Source organism: Brachycentrus maculatus, unplaced genomic scaffold (genome assembly GCF_059751285.1).
Source record: "Brachycentrus maculatus isolate JH-2025_06_01 unplaced genomic scaffold, ASM5975128v1 h1tg000562l, whole genome shotgun sequence".
Lineage (NCBI taxonomy): Eukaryota > Metazoa > Arthropoda > Insecta > Trichoptera > Brachycentridae > Brachycentrus > Brachycentrus maculatus.
This window is the reverse complement of record NW_028281305.1, coordinates 466,862-486,487: the sequence shown is the minus strand read 5'-3', so window position 1 is coordinate 486,487 and position 19,626 is coordinate 466,862. Positions and strand designations below refer to the sequence as shown.

General features: G+C 32.1%; 3 protein-coding genes across 5 annotated transcripts in view; 1 reads left to right on the top strand and 2 right to left on the bottom strand.

The window, feature by feature from the left end:
- The window catches only part of LOC148301449 (uncharacterized), a 92,186-nt gene extending 87,610 nt beyond the window's left edge, over window positions 1-4,576 (bottom strand). The window contains exon 1 of the mRNA XM_088273240.1: window positions 4,235-4,576. Coding sequence (XP_088129366.1) covers window positions 4,235-4,319 — 85 coding nt within the window. The 5' untranslated portion in view covers window positions 4,320-4,576. The remainder of the gene's footprint in view (window positions 1-4,234) is intronic.
- On the top strand, window positions 4,069-12,446 carry LOC148301448 (uncharacterized). 3 transcript variants are annotated; one of them, XM_088273255.1, is made up of 7 exons: window positions 4,069-4,141; window positions 6,252-7,165; window positions 7,812-7,985; window positions 8,921-9,061; window positions 10,139-10,206; window positions 11,573-11,750; window positions 12,233-12,446. In XM_088273255.1, the coding sequence occupies exons 2-7, from the start codon at window positions 6,271-6,273 to the stop codon at window positions 12,349-12,351; spliced, it is 1,575 nt and encodes a 524-aa protein (XP_088129381.1). In that variant the 5' UTR covers window positions 4,069-4,141; window positions 6,252-6,270; the 3' UTR covers window positions 12,352-12,446. The 3 variants fall into 3 exon arrangements, with proteins under 3 accessions (XP_088129381.1, XP_088129380.1, XP_088129382.1); XM_088273254.1 differs by lacking the exon at window positions 4,069-4,141 and adding an exon at window positions 5,417-5,552; XM_088273256.1 differs by lacking the exon at window positions 4,069-4,141 and adding an exon at window positions 5,417-5,552 and having other exon boundaries at window positions 12,216-12,446.
- Window positions 12,447-15,519: 3,073 nt separating this feature from the next.
- LOC148301447 (uncharacterized) overlaps window positions 15,520-19,626 on the bottom strand; it is a 29,514-nt gene continuing 25,407 nt past the window's right edge. Inside the window, exon 9 of the mRNA XM_088273238.1 lies at window positions 15,520-18,925. Within this exon, the coding sequence (XP_088129364.1) occupies window positions 18,818-18,925 (108 nt within the window). The 3' untranslated portion in view covers window positions 15,520-18,817. The remainder of the gene's footprint in view (window positions 18,926-19,626) is intronic.

Below are 19,626 nucleotides of genomic sequence, written 5' to 3'. Positions count from 1 at the left end.
TTGATTATCCATTCTTTGGGAATTCACACTGACAGTATGTGTTTGTGTGAGATGCTGGAGTATGCAGTGGTATGCTGCCTAGCTCCATACACAACACACCCACACAAGGTATAGGCATTCAACCAGTGTAGTATTTACGCCTACCTTCCCTGTGCTGTGTATTGTGGCGCCTTATGTTGCCAATATTGTTACACTATACCATGGGTCGGCAACCTGCGGCCCATGGTATAGTGTAACAACAAGACATCTTGGTGCGGCCCGCGAGATTCTCGCCGCAACGCACATGACGGACGATATTATACACAATCGAGTGAAAGGAAGCGAGAAAGGGAGCGAAGGGAATCTCATTGATTTTATTAAATACAATAAATGTCGTTAAAATATACGCTTAGCGTTTATTTTTAAAACTAAAATATTTGTACATAAATATTGTATGTATACCTACTGCAAGTGCGGCCCGCACTGATCCCCATGAAAAATATTTGGCCCTTTTACAACAAAAGGTTGCCGACCCATGCACTATACTATGACCATAAATGAAATTTAATGGCACTAGTCATCTTTGAAATTTAAATTTGCACGAAACGATTCTTCAGTTTCAAAAAATATTTTTAAATAAATGAAAATAATTCTATTACAAATATTTATCATATTATTTTTTGACATCTCAACATAGATGAAGAAAATTATGGAAATCTGGACATTTACGGGGCTTATGACCATCATAGGCTGGGTAAAGTGATCACAATGATGATTGACAACCACACTACTCAAATTCATTTAATATTCTTCTTTATCTATGTTGAGATGATATCATTAGAAAAAATCTAGATTTGTGAACAAGTATTTCGATACATTCAAAATATTGTTACTGCAAAAATATTTATTTAAAATATTTTTATACTTATGTCAAATCTTTGTACGTATTTCTAATGACTACTGACCCTTGTCCGCACCCAATGGTGCAAAGGGCACTGCATAAAATTGATGTAATGTTCACTTGGTAGTTTATTATATGAAGGCAAGGTGATCAGTCCTGCGCTACAGGTAATATTCAGGATAATATTGAATAAATATTAGAGTGAAAAACATTTATATTTATCTAGCCCCCCTGGGAATCGAATCCGAGACCTCCAGTATGGTAGCCAAATGTGCTAACCACTACAATGTGTCCTTATACAAGTAATAAATCAAAGAGGCCAAAAGACGGTACATATTTTTTTTAGTAAAAAATATCTTTTTATTTTCTTGAATGTTTTTTGCATATGCATTGTGGCACATTTGATAAAACATTATAAAATAAAACTGAAATTTTGTTTTTAACCGCTTTTATTTTAGGTACTTTTCTCCAGCCGGTTTCCATCATATGTACATGTCCATCCCTGAAGATGATAAGGTTCTTTCCGAAACCGGTTGGAAAAAAGTACCAAAAATAAATGCATTCAAAACCTCATCCACACTCTATGGTACATAGGGCACTGCATCATATAAATGCAGTTTTATCTTGATCGTTTACACGTGAAGGAAAGGTGATCAGCCCTCCGCTTCGGGTACTAGTCCAGGGTAATATTGAATAAATATTAGAGTGAAAAAATCACTTTAATTTATACTAATAGCGAGTGTTTTTGCCTAGAAATATCTGAGAGAGCATATCTGGCAAGAGTCTACGAGACAGAATAAGGCACACAAGGATAAGAGAAATATGCGAGATTGAAGATGTTGTTAGGTGGGAAAGGCAACGAAGGAGACAATGGTATGCGCATTACAACACAACCAAATGAAGTATTCCTTATACAGATTTTCTTCTGCATCAAAGCAATATCAGATGGTTTGGACATGTAGAACGAATGAGTGAGGAAAGAACGGTAAAACAAATTTATGAGGCGAATGTTAGCGGGAAAAGAAGCAGAGGAAGACCGAGAAAAACATGGCACGATCAGGTATGCCAAATACTTGAAAGTGGTCAGGTTAGGAGTCGTAACAATCGGCGGGTATGTATGAGGAGATGCATGAACGTGGAAGAGGCGAAGAATGTTTGCAAGGACAGAGTGGTGTGGCGCTCTATTCTCTCTGCCTACCCCTGCGGCGAAGCGGCGTGATGGTTAGTTAGTTAGTTAGTTAGTTTTCAAAGCAATATCTCAATGTTTACGAGTGAAATACCATAAAGAATAGAAGAAACACCTTGATATCAAGCCTACTTTTATTGAGATTGCCATAAAAACCAAATGGAAACAACAACTTTACCATATACAGTAACTCATCTAATTATAAACTAATGGATAGAATGTCTCTTGTTATTGAAACAGTTTTATTAGCAATTCAAACATATAAAAATTTCTCAAAAATAAATCAATAACCTTGAAGACAAATTAAATATACAGAAACAATAATTATGTTTTAAATCAAGCCTGCGATATGTGCAATGTAAAAAAAAAAAAAAACCCTTATCTGCACCAAATGGTGCATAGGGCACTGCTTCATATAAACGGGGTGTTATCTTGATCGTTTACACATGAAGGAAAGGTGATCAGCCCTCCGCCTCAGGTACCAGTCCAGGGTAATATTAAATAAATATTACAGTGAAAAAATCACTCATATTTATTTTACCCCCCCTGGGAATCGAACCCAGGACCTCCAGAACGGTAGTTGAGCGTGCTGACCATTACACTACGGAGGCGGACAACGTAATGGGAACGTAATGAGGCGGCAATGTAATGCTTAGTGAAATAGACATCAATAATGTTTCTTTTAATACGTTTAAGAGAAATATTGTTGACGTCTATTTGACTATTCGATAAAGAATATTTATATTATTTGAGAAAAATATTTCTTTTAATTACCTAACGTCCAAGTGCCTCTGAAATCTAGATACGGCTTATGCAACACCGCAAATCATGACCCAACTCAGGCTTTAAAGTTTCATAGCCTAGGCCTACTAATGAGTGGATTTACTCTTTATGTTTAAACTTATCATAAATATGTCCGCCTCCGTAGTGTAATGGTCAGCACGCTCGGCTACCGTTCTGGAGGTCCCGGGTTCGATTCCCAAGGGGGGTAAAATAAATATAAGTGATTTTTTCACTGTCATATTTATTCAATATTACCCTGGACTGGTACCTGAAGCGGAGGGCTGATCACCTTTCCTTCATGTGTAAACCATCAAGATAACACTGCGTTTATATGACGCAGTGCCCTATGCACCATTGGGGTGCGGATAAGGGTTTTATTATTATTATTATTATTATAATTTCATGTAATTCATGAGTGAAAATTCTAGACAAAAGCACTCGCTTTTGATAAAAACATGTAATGTAAGTTTATTACATAGTTATACTTTTATGTACATGACAGTTTATTTGATAAAAAACATGTAATTGGAATTTTATTATTTTTATTTTATTGTATTATGTTATTTTTGTAAATATTCTGTTGGTTTTCCAATAAACAAATAAAAAAATTTAAATAAAATAATTAAAAAAAACATGTTTTATAAAAAAGAAAAGGTGATAAAAAATGTGACATCTATTGTAACACAGTTTGAATGCTACAATTGGTGTACTAAGAATTGTATTGAGTGTGTTTAATTGTACAAAAAATCTATGAATCCATCATAATATATGCGTGAAGCTTAATTTACTATCAAAGAGATTATAATAATAGGTTTTAGCAAAATCGAGCTTTGCTAAAAAATTAATCAATAAAACCGCTGAGAGGCACTGCATCCATTAAATTGGCATTGTGTGCGGCAAAGAATAATAGAGAACCGTGTAAATATACATAAAGTATAGGCATTTTACCAATATACAACAATATGTGGTATTCAGTTACTGTGAAAGGATTGCCTTATATGTCAACCTGTTGTAATTTGTATTGACCCTGAACCTCTGTGTAAACAAAGAATGCAAGAAAATTTGTTAGGGAAAATGAAAAATCAATTATAAACATGTTTAAAACTATAGCTACCTTGATATAACTGAATAAATAGTAAAATAGTATCGTAAAATTCAATACATGTGCTCGCAAATTCACGTTTGACAGGAAATCTTTTTTTTTCAGAAACAAATGAACGTGTCGTAGGAATTCAAAAACAGAATATTCAAACGGGTCAGCTTGATAGTTTTCTGCGTCTTTTCAAAATAAGGTAGGACTGGGGCGAGTTGTGAAAATGAGGCGCGTCTAGACATAAAAATCGATCAAAAAAGGCATGAATTTCAAATATTGTTTTGACGTTTACCTGGCGGGTCCACGGATACATGAAAGGCGACAATATTTCTAGCCTCCCTCCCTTCTTCCTGAACTAGCTGCCTCATTTCTTCCATTTCTTGCGATTATAATTTTTACACTGTTTTAACCGAAGCTAAAAACAAACACAAAGGATGACATCACTCGCACATCGAATTGTGAATTATTCTATAATGCCTATGCAACGAAAAAGCGGCGACCGTTATTGATAAATATTTGAATTTTTAAACTAGTCACATGATTATTGCGGGGGCAAAGAATATTTCAAACGCGAAAACGAAATGTTTACATGAAGCGTAATCTCAAAACGCACGCAGCTGATTACGCATCTGTCAAATTTCGCGAGGCAGAACTGAGAACAATAAAATTCAACAGACTCTCATATTCTGGTCTGCTCGGTATTGAATGAAAACTTATCGTACATTGCGCATGACGTCACAGTAAACGAAGTACCCCGTAGAAAAATGATCAGTATTACGTCATCAAAGTTATGTCGGAAGATGTCTCTTGTGCATGGCCTGCGCATTGGGTATATTTTGAACTATGTAGTTTTTAACCAACAACGTCAACGCCATCTTACCGACGCATTTGAAAATAAACCGTTTTGTAAAAACAAAGTTGTAGCGTTCTTTGGAATACGTGATAAAACAGGAATCTGTAAATTTACCAGCGGGAAATCTCAATATTACTATTAGCATTTCATCATTGGCATTTTCCGAACTAATCGTTAGTAGAAAGTAATCCTTCGTCAATGTTTTTCATTTAAAATCCTTCTATTTTTTCGTAATAATAAAATACCTCTTAGTAAAATGCCACCATTCTATGTTTTTTTTGTGATTACATTGCAGCAACCATATTCGAGACCTTTAAAAACTACAAAAATCACAATGGCACTGATTTAATATTGAAACGTATTAATTTAATTAATTTAATCTATAAAAGAAATATGAATATTTATATAATATTTATTCCGTATTCATATTTTTTTACGGGGAACATTTTTAATTTTACATTTCTCCAATATTAAGTAAAAAGTTTAGTAACGTCACAAATACTGACCTCATCACTAAAAAATGCATGAACTTACATTACCTATCACACATATGTAAAAATAATATTTTTATTGTTGCATTTTTCAATTCTGCAAACTCGAAAATTATCGCAATTACTTGCAGTATTAAATTTCTAACCGTTGACAGAGCACGTTTAATTTTATTTTATAACTTTGTATATCATACAAAAAAAATCTAATTTAATTTCATCGATAACTAATTTCCTCTGTTCGCGATTTCATTACGGTTGCAGATTTGGTGAGTTCTTTTACGTTGTTTTATTTTATGGAATATTTATTGTAATTGAAATGGCCATTTTGATATTGAGAATACACTTGTTACATTTTTCGTAATAATAATTTCTACTCATTTTTTTAAAGATATTTGTCTCACGTTTTTTTATTATAATTTACTCAATAAATTTGTGACATTTAAGCAAAAATGATCACATAGTACTCATTTTAAGCAAAAAGTACAATACTTTTTCTACACAAAAATTGTAACAATTTTCTAACTATTTTTATTTTGTTTTTATGAAGCATTTCGAGCGCATGAAGGTTATATTTGTGTATTAAATGCGTTGCAAAAATATATATTTCGGTATTCACCAAAATATTGGTGTTATTTTATTATTTGATAAAATATTGTATTTTTACAATACTTACAGTTGAGGTACCTACATGTATAATTTAAAAAACAAGTATATATCATTTGTCCGCCTCTGTAGCGTAATGGTCAGCACGCTGGGCTACTGGAGGTCCCGGGTTCGATTCCCAGGGGGAGGTCAAATAAATATATGTTACAATTTAAATAATTAAAAAAATTAGATACGCCATTTTCCTACCACTTACCTGGATATAATTAAAGGCGATTTTTACGGATTCATGCATTTCAGCTTTAGAGTTGAATATATAAATATTTAGAGGTATCTTATACAATATAATTTTCTGTTGCCAGATTTGAAAGAAAACATAAAATGGCTGCCGCGACACTCTCCTATTCGAACCATCAACTGAACGAGCAAACTTGGTCTTCGGAGAGTAGTCTAATCACCACCAAGAGTCAGGATTCAAATCCAGACTGGGGTCAGAATGACAACCCCTCGTTATACTCCAGCGGAGAATCTAGCTCTCCCCCAAAGTCTCCAACTCAAAGCTTGGTGGATAGCGGCCATCCTCCAGAAGACCCGGAACGAGACGAACTCCTCTTCTCCCAAGAGGAGAAGAACAGAGAGATCAGGGAATATCTAAAGAACATGCCGTGCAATGATGAACAGGACAAGGCTCATTGGGCTTATTTCAAGAGCGTCATGGCTCAGGAGGGATCCGACAAAGTTCCACTAGCGTACTTGAACTACATGAAGAATGAAAGGATCTACGCTTTACTGCAAGCGTACCGCGCGCAAGAAGACAAGTACAACTGGAACGTAGAACGACAAAAGATCAAAGAAGAGCAGATGTCGCATTTCAAACATATGAGCAGCTTGGACGATACCATTCAGGCCAGGGGGAACCATCAGGCCAACTACGATATAGATTACTTCAAGAACAAGTGGGAGTCTTATGCTCTGCCTACGCAGTCTGGCATCACTCCTGAGATGTACAGGGAGCTCATGCAGAAGGGGAGACAAGCGCTGCTAAGTTCCCAAGAAAACTTGGATATCTTGCAGAGTAACTACTCTCACTACAACAATCTGGGACAAGAAAACCACCACATCGGTCATTCTCACACAAACAGCATTCAAGATGCGTTAGACGCCGACGGAGCTAAGTTCTATTACAACCAAATGAACCAGATTGATCCCAAAATTCAAAGTCAGTTTATGGCCCAGCAGCCGAAGCAAGCGCAGCCGATAACGAAGAGAAACAAAGGTAAGACTGAGTTCTTGATACATAATTTATATTTTTATGTAAATATGTACTAAATGTTAAAAAGATGTATTAAATGTTAAATCAAACATTGATTTTTTGAGTCTACTAAGTAGTTTTTTTTTGTCTAAAAAACACATAAAAATCAATTTTGCGACAATAGATTTTTCACACGATGTTGGTTTATTGACTTATAAATTAATATGAAAAATCACAAGACTATCGGTAATATTCTTATTGAAATCTGTAGAGGACTAAGGGAGATATTAATGTACAAATTTTAGATATTTGAATAAAACGAAAAACGTGCGTTCGCATACGTCATCAAATATTTTATGACGTCATATAGTTTATTATCTATGGTTTATAGAGTTTACTGTCTATGTTTGATTGAACATTAAATACATAAATTCTTGATACATTGTTGTATAAATACAACTTTGATGGAGTGAGTATTCATGGAGTATTCGGCTGTCCAAACTCAAAACACAGTAAGTGACATCTTTTTGAAGTACGTTTTTTTTTTACATTTTTGGACTAAGTAGATTCATTCTACTTAGTCCAAAAATGCAAAAAAAAACGTACGATAAAAAATGTCCCTTACTGTTTTAAGTTCGGACAGCCGTATTAATGATTGCTTCTCCTTCAGGTGAATCGTCTGCCTTGGACGATGTGATGGCAGACTTCCAGGCCAATGGCCATGACAGCACTGCGCCCCCATCCCCAAGAACGTCTCGCACTTGGGGAGGTGTTGCACCAACCCCTAGACCCAGTCTCCAGAACATCAGACACCTAATGGCGCAGTCTGCCGGTACTGCTTCAGGTAAAACTTACGTTATTTTTTAGTTATCCCTTTCTTCCTAGCTCCATTCCAACTTATCGTCTTTGTAGACTGTTGGGGCCAGCTCTACGTCATTTTCGAGTGGTAGAATTTGATCAGAATCTATCGAATTTTCGTCTTTATTAATTGCTTAATCTTCTGATTGTTTGTAAGAATGTACTACAATATTGATATTTCACATAAAACACTTCAATGATATTTAGCTTTGCGTATCGGAAATTGAGTTGACTTTGCATCTGAAGACCCGTATTGAAATTATAGTCAAACACTTTTTAATGTTTGTTTTTTTTTTAAATATTATAGGTATATGAAACATCTATAATTTATTTATTGATTTGGCGTTTAATTTGTAGAACTCCATTTTTATTTATGTATTATGTAATACCGTAAAACGGGGCTACTTGAACTTTGATGTGTTACTTGAGCCCAGTACAAAAAAAATCTGTATTTAGTATACAATAATGAACGTACCGTGAAAATATGTCAGGGAAACAATGACTCACGTCGATACGTTCATTATTGTAGACCAAATTTTAAACCCTTATCCGCACCCCAATGATGCATAGGGCACTGCATCATATTAACGCAGTGTTATCTTGATCGCTAACACATAAAGGAAAGGTGATCAGCCCTCCGCTTCAGGTCCGGTCCAGGGTCAGGTCCAGGGTAATATGGAATAAATATTACAGTGAAAAAAACACTTATATTTATTTGCCCCCCCCCTGGGAATCGAACCCGGGTCCTCCAGAACGGTAGCCGAGTGTACTGAACATTACACTACGGAAGCGGACGACCAAATACAGATCAATTTTTTTTTGTACTGGGCTCAAGTAACACATCAAAGTTCAAGTAGCCCCGTTCTATGGAACTGGAAATGGGTACAAATTTATGTATGGTAAATATTATTTTACTTGTAGTTCCTTTGAATTCTCTATTGGCGAACCCTTTGGCTCGCAGCACGGAGGCTGACTTACTACGTCAGCTGATGCTCATGAACCTCGGAGCTAACACGGCCCAGCTCCAGAACCAACAGCAGTATTACTCTCCACAAGGATATGGTAACCTTCTCCTTCTTTCCCGACAATTTATCAATGATTCAATTGACCTTATTTTTTGACATCTCATCAATGATGAAGAAGAATATAGAAGTCTCAGAATATATGTAGTTTAAGTGATCACTTTACAGATGTGTAACATTCACCAATTCTACCCATTATTGACAACCACACTACTCAAATTCTTGATTACATGATACTTTAACTTCTATATATATATTTTTTACATATTTTTTGAATTTACATAAATTGTATACATTTATTTCATTCACAATTTTAAATATATATTTTTTTTGCATCCACCAAGCCACCTTGAGTGTCGTGTCGGTGGAGTTCTTTTTTAATACATTTTTACCTAATATACACACAAAAAAGGGAGAAAAATTAAGAATTTAAACATTTTACAAAATTCATAAAATTTACTTTTGATCAATTACCCATTCCTTTATTTTGCCTTTGTTCCATATGTTGTTTTGACCTCTAACATCCGCCGGCAACAAATTAAAAAAATATATGTGATCCAATTTCAAAACATTCTTATTGAATCACTAGAACTTCACTAGAGACATCTATTGGTGAGATGAAAATAAGCTTTTTCTTGAGCAGAAACTCTTATATTAGTATGTGAGGTCCAAATCCTGGATTACAATCACACACACATGAGAAAAGCCAGAAAATACCATTTTCATTTTTATTATTTAAGCTTATAATTTGACCAGATAATTTATTTACAACATTTTGAGTGTGTCCAAATACTTGTTCACAAAATCTGGATTATCTCCAATTACAGGAGTTATTTTCATATTATTTTAGTGTGGTTGTCAATAATGGGTAGAACTGGTGAATGTTACATGTGTGTAAAGTGATCCTTTAAACCAGCCTATGACGGTCGTCAGCCCCGTAAATGCCCAGACTTCCATATTCTTCTTCATCTTTGATGAAATGTGAAAAAATAATATGAAAGCAACTCCTGTAATTGGAGATAATCCAGACTTTGTGAACAAGTATTTTGACACGCTGAAAACGTTGTATTCAATTGATCAATGATCAATGTAATTGTACTGACGTTTTTATTTCAAGGATTTCCATTGGGGACGTTAGCTGACGGGCAGTTTCGACAAAGGCGTAGAGTGTCAGTGACTCCAACTGTAAGCAACATGTCGCTCACTCCTTTCAAGAACGTCATCAATCAAAAAACTTGATTTTTCAGGAGAACGTTTTTAAAGTTTAAAAATATATTACAATGTATTAAAAATAAATATCAAGCCACTTACTGAACTTTTTACTGTGCAACAGATCTTTTAAGGTAAAACCTGAAGGTTTTTTCTCCATTTGAATAATATTTAGTATATTTAAAAACATAATTTAACAAAACCTTTTCTTCAAAATGCAAAAACAACACTTTCTGCCCTGTAGCGGGTAAATATTAAGTTAAAAATATGCCGCTTTTGCTGGGATATAGTACATTTTCTGGGCATCCCGAAAACATGCACAACTGAAAATTTACGATTTTTGATTTATGACGTTCTTGAAAGGAGTGAGCGATGTAATGATAACATTAGACGACTTTACTTTATTATTGGTTGATAAATATTTTATTTATTGTTTCGGCATTTACTTTGTGGTAGGACATGATGAAATTATTAAAGATAACACGTGTTGTTTTACCACATGGGTTTATTTTATGACGACTTGTTTTGGAAGCTGCTAGACTAGTTTTGAAGTCAGCTTCCGTAGTGAAATGGTCAGCACGCTCGGCTACCGTTCTGGAGGTCCCGGGTTCAATTCCCAGAGGGGGGTTTAAAAAATATAAGTGATGTTTTCACTTAAATATTTCATCAATACTACCCTGAACTGGTAGCTGAAATGGAGGGGTGATCACCTTTCCTTAGTGTGTTAACGATCAAGATAACACTGCGTTTATATGATGCAGTGCCCTATGCACCATTGGGGTGCGGATAAGGGTTTGAGTTTTGGAAGCTAAGCTTCCATCTTCAGGTCTTAATGTAAACTAAAACATAATAAATAATTGACTGTTCTAAAAATAAGGAGAGGGGTAAATACAGTACTTAGAAAGTAGTTTAGAAAAAAAAACTATGAACTAATGAAAATGGTTTAGCAAACAAATCAAATTTGTTTGCTAAACCATTTTCATTATCTTCTGTTCCCTAATTCATTCACAGTGAAGCGTCCTTGAGGTACTATGTTACGAAAGTGTCGCTGTATAAATTGTCCAAATTTATTATTTATTATTATTATTATTATAAGATATAAGCTGACACAACTGTGTTTTTTTTAACTTATAGATATATTGATCAAACTCGTAACACAGTATGCGTGAGTTCACAATAGCCATCTATGGTAAGACGAGGAAAGCTTTTATTAACTAGATCACAACAGATTTATTAGGACACACTCAAAATGTTGTCATAATGATTTCTCATACTTATCTTTTTAACGTATAATTTTTATGAATATATTTAGTTTTTTAATATATTTTTTTTAATGATCCAGGAATGCGCGTTTTGCCGTAACAACGGAGAGCAGCCGATCGTATATCGGGGGCACATCTTGAAGGACGCAGAGGGCCGCGTGAGGTGCCCTATCCTGAGGGACTACACGTGCCGCAACTGCGGGGCCACCGGGGACATGGCCCACACTGTCAAATACTGCCCCCTGACGCCCAAGACTGGTAATCATCGTTGAAATTTCATCACAAATTATCTTTGAAGTTTCATCGCATATTATCTTTGAAATTTCATCGCATATTATCTTTGAAATTTCATCACAAGTTTTTTTTTTAATTTCATTGCAATTTTTGTTTGAAATTGAGGACTTGTTCAACGAATGAGTGAGGAAAGAATGGTAAAACAAATTTATGAGGCGAATGTAATTGGAAAAAGGAGCAGAAGTAGACCGAGAAAAACTTCAGGCACGGTCAGGTATGCCAAATACTTGAAAGCGGTCAGGTTAGGAGTCTAAAAAATTGGTGTATGAGATGTATGAACGTGGAAGAGGCGAAGAATGTTTGCAAAGACAGAGTGGTGTGGCGTCCTATTCTCTCTGCCTACACCTGTGATTAGTTAGTTAGTTATTTTGATTAGTTTTAAGGGCCGGCGCGCATCTTTCACCAATTTTTACATTTTACCGTTTTCAGAGCATTCTCTTACTCAGTTGCAGAAAAATTTGCGTATGGCCAACGGCAGGAGGCGAACTTCTTCCTCCGACCAGCCAAGGTCGCTGCCGACCAACCGGGTCTGATCCCGACCAACCCGTTCTCGATCCAGAACTGACATGTCCAAAACCACACCAACTACGCTACCTGCAAACCTCGTTTAGCGATTAAAACAAGCCCATTCGTATTTTGCAGTTACTTCCGATAGGGTGATTCATTTTGAGCTACCCTGTATATATATATATATATATATATATATATATATATATATATATATATATATATATATATATATATATATATATATATATATATATATATATATATATATATATATATATATATATATATATATATATATATATATATATATATATATATATATATATATATATATATATATATATATATACATATATACATATATCTAACACTTATTTTTACCACTTGAGTATTATATTGTTACTACTAGTGTCAAAAGCTACAGATATCATCTACGTCTACGGATTTCAATGTCATTTTTTGAATATTTGTAAAATGAGTTTAAACCGGTAGAAGGAAGCATCTGTAGGCTCTGAAACTAGTAGTTACAATTAAATAAAGTGGTAAAAAAACAAGTGTATTATTTTTAATATGTTTGGTCAATAATATAAATACATACATATATATATATATATATATATATATATATATATATATATATGTATGTATTTATTTATTTATATATATATATATATATATATATATATATATATATATATATATATATATATATATATATATATATATATATATATATATATATATATATATATATATATATATATATATATATATATATATATATATATATATATATATATATATATATATATATATATATATATATATTATATTATATACATATTTATACATATTTTGCTTTACTCTTCCATAATTTACAATTCCTTTTTTTACAACGCACATAAATCAAAGTTAACAATTATACAAAAATCATAATTAATTAAAATCCTTTATCTTCACATTATTTTAAGCATTATAAGAAAAATTTCATTATTTTAAATCAGATTTTATTGTTTTAAATGGCTACACGCATTGCTTTTTTTTCTTTTCTTCCATTTTAACATTTAAATCGATTGAAAAATAACCTACTCAACTAAATAATTGAAATTTTAATTCATATCAAATTAAAGATTCTGAAATATCGGTGTTTTTATTTTTAAACTTACAATTACTGTTTTAAAAATAATTACTAAAAAGAATAAGTGATAAAAGTCCAACCACCATTAACGGGCTTTCTAAAGGATTCGCGTATCATATTAAATTAAATATTGTTATGTATTTTGGCAAAAATTCAACAGATGTCGTGTAGTTATTACATTATATTTGGTATAATGATTAAAGAAAACACTTCGTTTTTTACCACTTGAGTTTTATTATAGACTACATGTTTCAGAAGTTAAACTTCCATCATTCAGGTCTGTATAATAACTGTATAATATAGTTATTATACAGACCTGAATGATGGAAGTTTAACTTCTGAAACATGTAGTCTATGATAAAACTCAAGTGGTAAAAAACGAAGTGTTTTCTTTAATCATTGTAACATGTCTTACCACAAAGTCAATGCCGAAACAATAAATAAAATATTATATTTGGTATTATTAATTTCTCCACCAAAGTGACTGTTCAGCTTAATTGGTAGAGTAGCGGACGCGACATCCAAATGTCACGAGGTCGACTTCATGTAGGCAGGTACTTTATCTGAGATTTAATTATTTCATATTGTAATCATCTTTATTTAATAAGATAGTAAAATTTACAAAGATAATTCTGTATTTTTACTACAATTTTTTCAGTTGGCTCGTGGTCAAAATTATAATAGAAGATACTTTATTTTTTTGGTTTTTCAAAATATTACACTTTTCATTATGAAAATTTTAAATGCATCGTATTAAAAAAATGATAATTTTCAACAATATTTTAAATGTATTTGAATTTTTTATGGAAAAGAAATTTTAAAATATTCTTTTAAAATATTAACTTTTTTTCGAAAATAAATTATTCAGCCAATTATCAGTGTGCGAAATAAATAATTATTAATCTAATTCTTGCATTTTTTAATTTCATCGTTTTATTTTATATAATATCAGAAAATTATTTTTAAATAATGGTGCATATTATGATAATTTCTAAATAATTTTGTAAAAATTTAATATTCATGTTTTTCTAGATTTTGGTCACACAAAGTTTTATGAAATCGCTAAAATTTATTTGTTCCTTAATTACATAAAAATGAAATAAAATATGTTGTGCATATTGTATTTTCCATTTTTGTGTATGATGATAATTTAATTTTTATTCTACTTTTACATTTTTGCCAACAAAGTTCTGATTTTTTTTTATATTTTTCATTTTATAATATTAAAACGTGCCGTGGTTTTGGCAACGTCGTTTTTTAGTTGATTTTTAGTATAAAACTGCAAAGATAATTTGCATATTTTTTTTATTTACTTGAAAACTTTTAAATCTTTTTTATTATTATTACTATTAGGTGGTGGGTAAGTTAATTTTTACATGATCACTTTAAAATAATTAAGCAGTGGCAAACCTTTTTTATTTTAATTATCTACTTTTATTTTATCTAATAGGTTCAGTGACAACATTCCTACACTATTTTTTATTCCTAATTTTGTTTTACTTTTTTTATACATTTACCTACATTTTTTTGAACAGTAAATGTATTTTTTTATAGTATTAAGTATGGATCTTTAAATTAAGACATATGTTTTTTACATACTTTTGCAATGTGCATTTAATTTATTTACACACATCACTTCAAATTAATATAGGTATTTGGAATTTCTTTGTATGGACTTTTTTACTTATCATTTTAATTATAATTCTCTTTAACTCATTTCTTATACTACTTTTTTATTCTCTTTTTTTAAAATTATTATACCACTCATTGTTCATTCTTTTCACATATTAAAAAGTAGGTTCAGTAATTTGTTCACTTACCTAATAATTATTGTTTGTGATGTGTGGCAAATAAAAAATATTTTATTTTATATTTAAAAAAAAAACTTAACTCAGTTATGACATGCAAAGTAATGCATATTGTATTTTTTTTCGTTAAATAAATACTTGTGAAATCTCATTTGATTGTTTTATTTCAAATTTTAATTTAAATATTTTTTAAAAGGTTAATATAAAAATGTATATGTTATATTTTGACATCAGAATGAATAAATATGGGAATCTGGGTATTCACAAGGCTTATGACCTGTCATAGGCTGGATAAGGTGTAAATACCCAGACTTCCATATTATTTTTAATTAATGTTTTACTTAGTAAATATCACTATTTCTTAAGATCTACTGTGACACGTGTATACGGTGTTTGAAAATGATGCGGAATGCATCGAAACACGTGTCACAGTAGATCTTAAGAAATTGTGGTATTTACTAAGTAAAACATTAATTAAAAATCGATAGATTTTACCACAAAGTGACTGCCGAATCAATTAATGAAATTCCATATTATTCTTCATCTATGTTGAGATATAAAATTATGAAAATAACTCCCCAAGTGGAGATAATCCAGATTTGTGAAAAGTATTTGGACACACTCAAAATGTTGTAGGTGAAATATAATACAAATAAATAAAATACTTTCATTTTCTTTAATGTTTTTCGCAGATACTCTGTGGCACATTTTATAAACTTTATAAAATAAACCAACTTTGTTTTTAACCACTGAGTACATGTTTAACCCTGATGATGACGAGGCTCTTGTCGAAACCGGTTGGAAAAAATGTACCAATAAAAAAAATGGTTAATAACAAAGTTGTTTCATTTTATATAGTTTATAATACTTTTATGCTTTCTGCGATATGACACTGAAATAACTGGTCTACGATTTAAATAAAAACACTTTTTTATTTGTGAATATTTTATTTTTGTTTGACATTTATCCCGAGACCTTTCCACCCAAACCAAACAAATTTTTACAACTATATTTCCCGAATCAATTAATAAATAAATATATTAAAAATATACTCTATTTTTTAAACATATGTTATAATTTAAGTCTTTAAGTATTGTGTTTGGATAATAATAACATGTAAACTGTAGAAAAAATATTTACATTGTATAAACGACATACTTTTGAAAGAGATCACTTAAAATTAAATTATATTAGATATTCTACAGTATAAATTTGACCCTTTTCGTAAAATTCATGTAAAATATTTTAGTAAAAAGGATACACATTTTACTACTACTACTACTACCATCACGCCGTTTCCCCGAAGGGGTAGGCAGAGAGGATGGAACGCCACACTTTTCTGTCCTGACATACACTCCTCGCCTCCTTCACATCCATACATCTAGTCATACATTCCCTCCGATTACGCAGACTTTTGACACCGCCAGATTTTAGGTTCTGATTGATCTGATCGTGCCAAGTCTTACACATTTTAATTTTATATATTAAATAATGCCATTGAAATATATCTCTTTGCCAATTCCTATGTCGTTAATGTGCGTTTAACAGTACTGTATAAGTGATAGAAGTGAAACTTCTTAAAAAATAAAGAATAAGAGAGATTCAATGCGAGAGACAGACAGAGAGAGAGATATTGAAAAAAAAACGTTATTTTAAAATGTTTTTTTTCATCTCAAACGAAATATTAAAAAAAGCATCATAAAAATATTAAGCTTATTCCATATTTACACTGTCATTGATAGGTGCTTCAATTGGTAATACTAGTGACATAATATAATTGATGGTCTGCGATTACTAAAATATGAGATATATGTCCATGATAAGATATTTTCCAGATAACGGATTGTTACAGTTCCGGATTGTGTGGTTGATTCGTTAAGTCTGTTAAAACAATGATTAATATTACTTTCACAACACCTGGTTACCTCAATGTTCATATATAGCGTCTGACGTGTACATCTGCAACGCGCGCATGCGCGACACTATCTTATTCTATCGCTTTCTATCGTTATGTGTGTCGATCTCTTTGGCTTTACTTTCGTGGCGTCTGGATGTATAGCACTCTTTCTCCTTCTCTCACCGTTACATCTGTCTTTTATCTTATACGAAATGTGCCTAATAAACGTGATGCGTCCTTGAAATTTCACTATCAATTCTTGTCTAATTATCGATTATCGAATCGCCACCTTAAGAAGTTTCACCTCAAAAATTAATATTTTTTTTAAAATTTGACATCCCGATTTAAAGATTTAATATGGAGATTGATGTAATTGATTTGTAATACAAATCCAAAACTTCAAAAGTCAATTTTTCAAATTTTTTTTTTTAATAAAGAGAAATATTTGTGTTTTTATTTTTTACAAAAATACTTCAATTTCATACTATTTCTGTGAGTCTAAGCAGCTCATTATTAGAAATAGGTATCAAATTGTTGTAGAGTGGGTTCGAACCGAGAAACTCTGACTCGAGAGTCCGCGACACTAACCACGGGACCACAACCCGACACAATAGTTTCGCACATTAGCGACTTCAGTGTTGACGATATAAAAAATATTATGTATTTACAAAAAATTAACTTTTTAATATTATCTTAAATAAACGATCATTTTCAACAAACCATTAATAATATTTTTAGTTCAACTAAATACTGTTGAAATTGTGCAGGTGCTGAAAATATAATATTAGCAAAATTCTGCATTTTCTCATTACTTTTCTGAACGAATCTGAGGTTATCTGAATTTTTTTTTTAAGCTTTTTGATGATTTTATTTTAAAAACCATAGGAAGCAATCTACATATATGTTTAATTGAATTCTTTGCGCATTTTAACAACATCTATATATCTCTTTTGATACACTTACACAATTTCTTTATATATTTTATTTAAAAATCATAAACAAGCAGTTTACATTTACTTTTGAATGATTTATTAACACATTTTAACAAGCTCTATATAGCTCTTTTGAGCAATTTCTTTATATGCTTTGAAGCTACGTGTGTGTTGCTCGATTTAATGATTTCTGTAAATTTTATTTATTGTTTCGGCATTAACTTTGTGGTAAGACATGTTACAATGATTAAAGAAAACACTTGTTTTTTACCACTTGAGTTTTATTATAGACTACATGTTTCAGAAGTTAAACTTCCATCATTCAGGTCTGTATAATAACTAAAATATAAAATATAAAATTGTTCTATAAATAAGGAGAGGGGAAAGTAAAGTTTTGTTTTCAAACTCCGCCCCTTGACTAACCCCTTCTCCTTACTTTCCCCTCTCCTTATTTATAGAACAATTTTATATTTTATATTTTAGTTATTATACAGACCTGAATGATGGAAGTTTAACTTCTGAAACATGTAGTCTATAATAAAACTCAAGTGGTAAAAAACGAAGTGTTTTCTTTAATCATTTCTGTAAATACTTTAACAAGCTACAGATAGTCGTTTAAAATGTTTTTTTCAAAAACATTTAACATAAAGTTGAAAATACTATAAAAGTTAAAACTGAAAATGTTGCCATGTGTTGTGTCCTTAACTATAATAACATATGGTTTATCCTCGTCGATAGACATGTATCTAGAGATCTGGGCTGGAGCTCTTCCTGCGAACGTATCTGGCGAAGTAGTCAGGTCTCCAGCACTTGCAAGAGCCGGGAACCAGGAACCAATCGTAATAAAGCCGAACCTGTAAATCACAAGTGCTCTTAATTGTAATTTCCCTCGAGAACTCGAATTTGATCTTTGAAATGCAATCTCTCAAACGAATGTGCGGCAAAACGACGTATGATAGATGTACGAATGGTGGTCTTTGCACACAATCTTCACCTCTTATACATTCATGCATATCCTCATACGTACACGCCGATTATTCCTACTCTAACCTGACCACATTTTTTCAAATACTTGAACATGCCAAGCTTTCATCGGTCTTCTTCTGCTACTATGATTAAATAATACATTTGCCACAAATTATAAAAATAATAACTTTGAATATAAACAGTAAAAAGAATCAAGTCAATTAATGATCTCGTCCACTGGGTATGCATCGGGGACTACATCCATCCTGCTGTGGCTCTAATGGTCTCGTTTGGTGAGTTTCAGATGCTTTGAAATACTTGATCATGCCAAGCTTTCATTGGTCTTCTTCTGCTACTATGATTAAATACTACATTTGCCTCAAATAAAAAAAGTAATAACTATGAATATAAACAGTGAAAAGAATAAAGTCAATTAATGATTTCGTCCACTGGGTATGCATCGGGGACTACATCCATCCTGCTGTGGCTATAATGGTCTCGTTTGCTCACATGCTTTGAAATACATACTTGATCATGCCAAGTTTTCCTCCGTCTTCCCCTGCTTCTACTACCAACCACATTCACTGAT

Bases quoted from the DNA above. Each gene is read 5' to 3' on its own strand.
- LOC148301448 (XM_088273255.1), top strand. From the start codon at position 6,271: ATGGCTGCCGCGACACTCTCCTATTCGAACCATCAACTGAACGAGCAA. The intron at 7,166-7,811 runs GTAAGACTGAGT...CTTCTCCTTCAG, and splicing joins GATAACGAAGAGAAACAAAG to GTGAATCGTCTGCCTTGGAC. The intron at 11,751-12,232 runs GTAATCATCGTT...TCTCTTACTCAG, and splicing joins CCCCCTGACGCCCAAGACTG to TTGCAGAAAAATTTGCGTAT.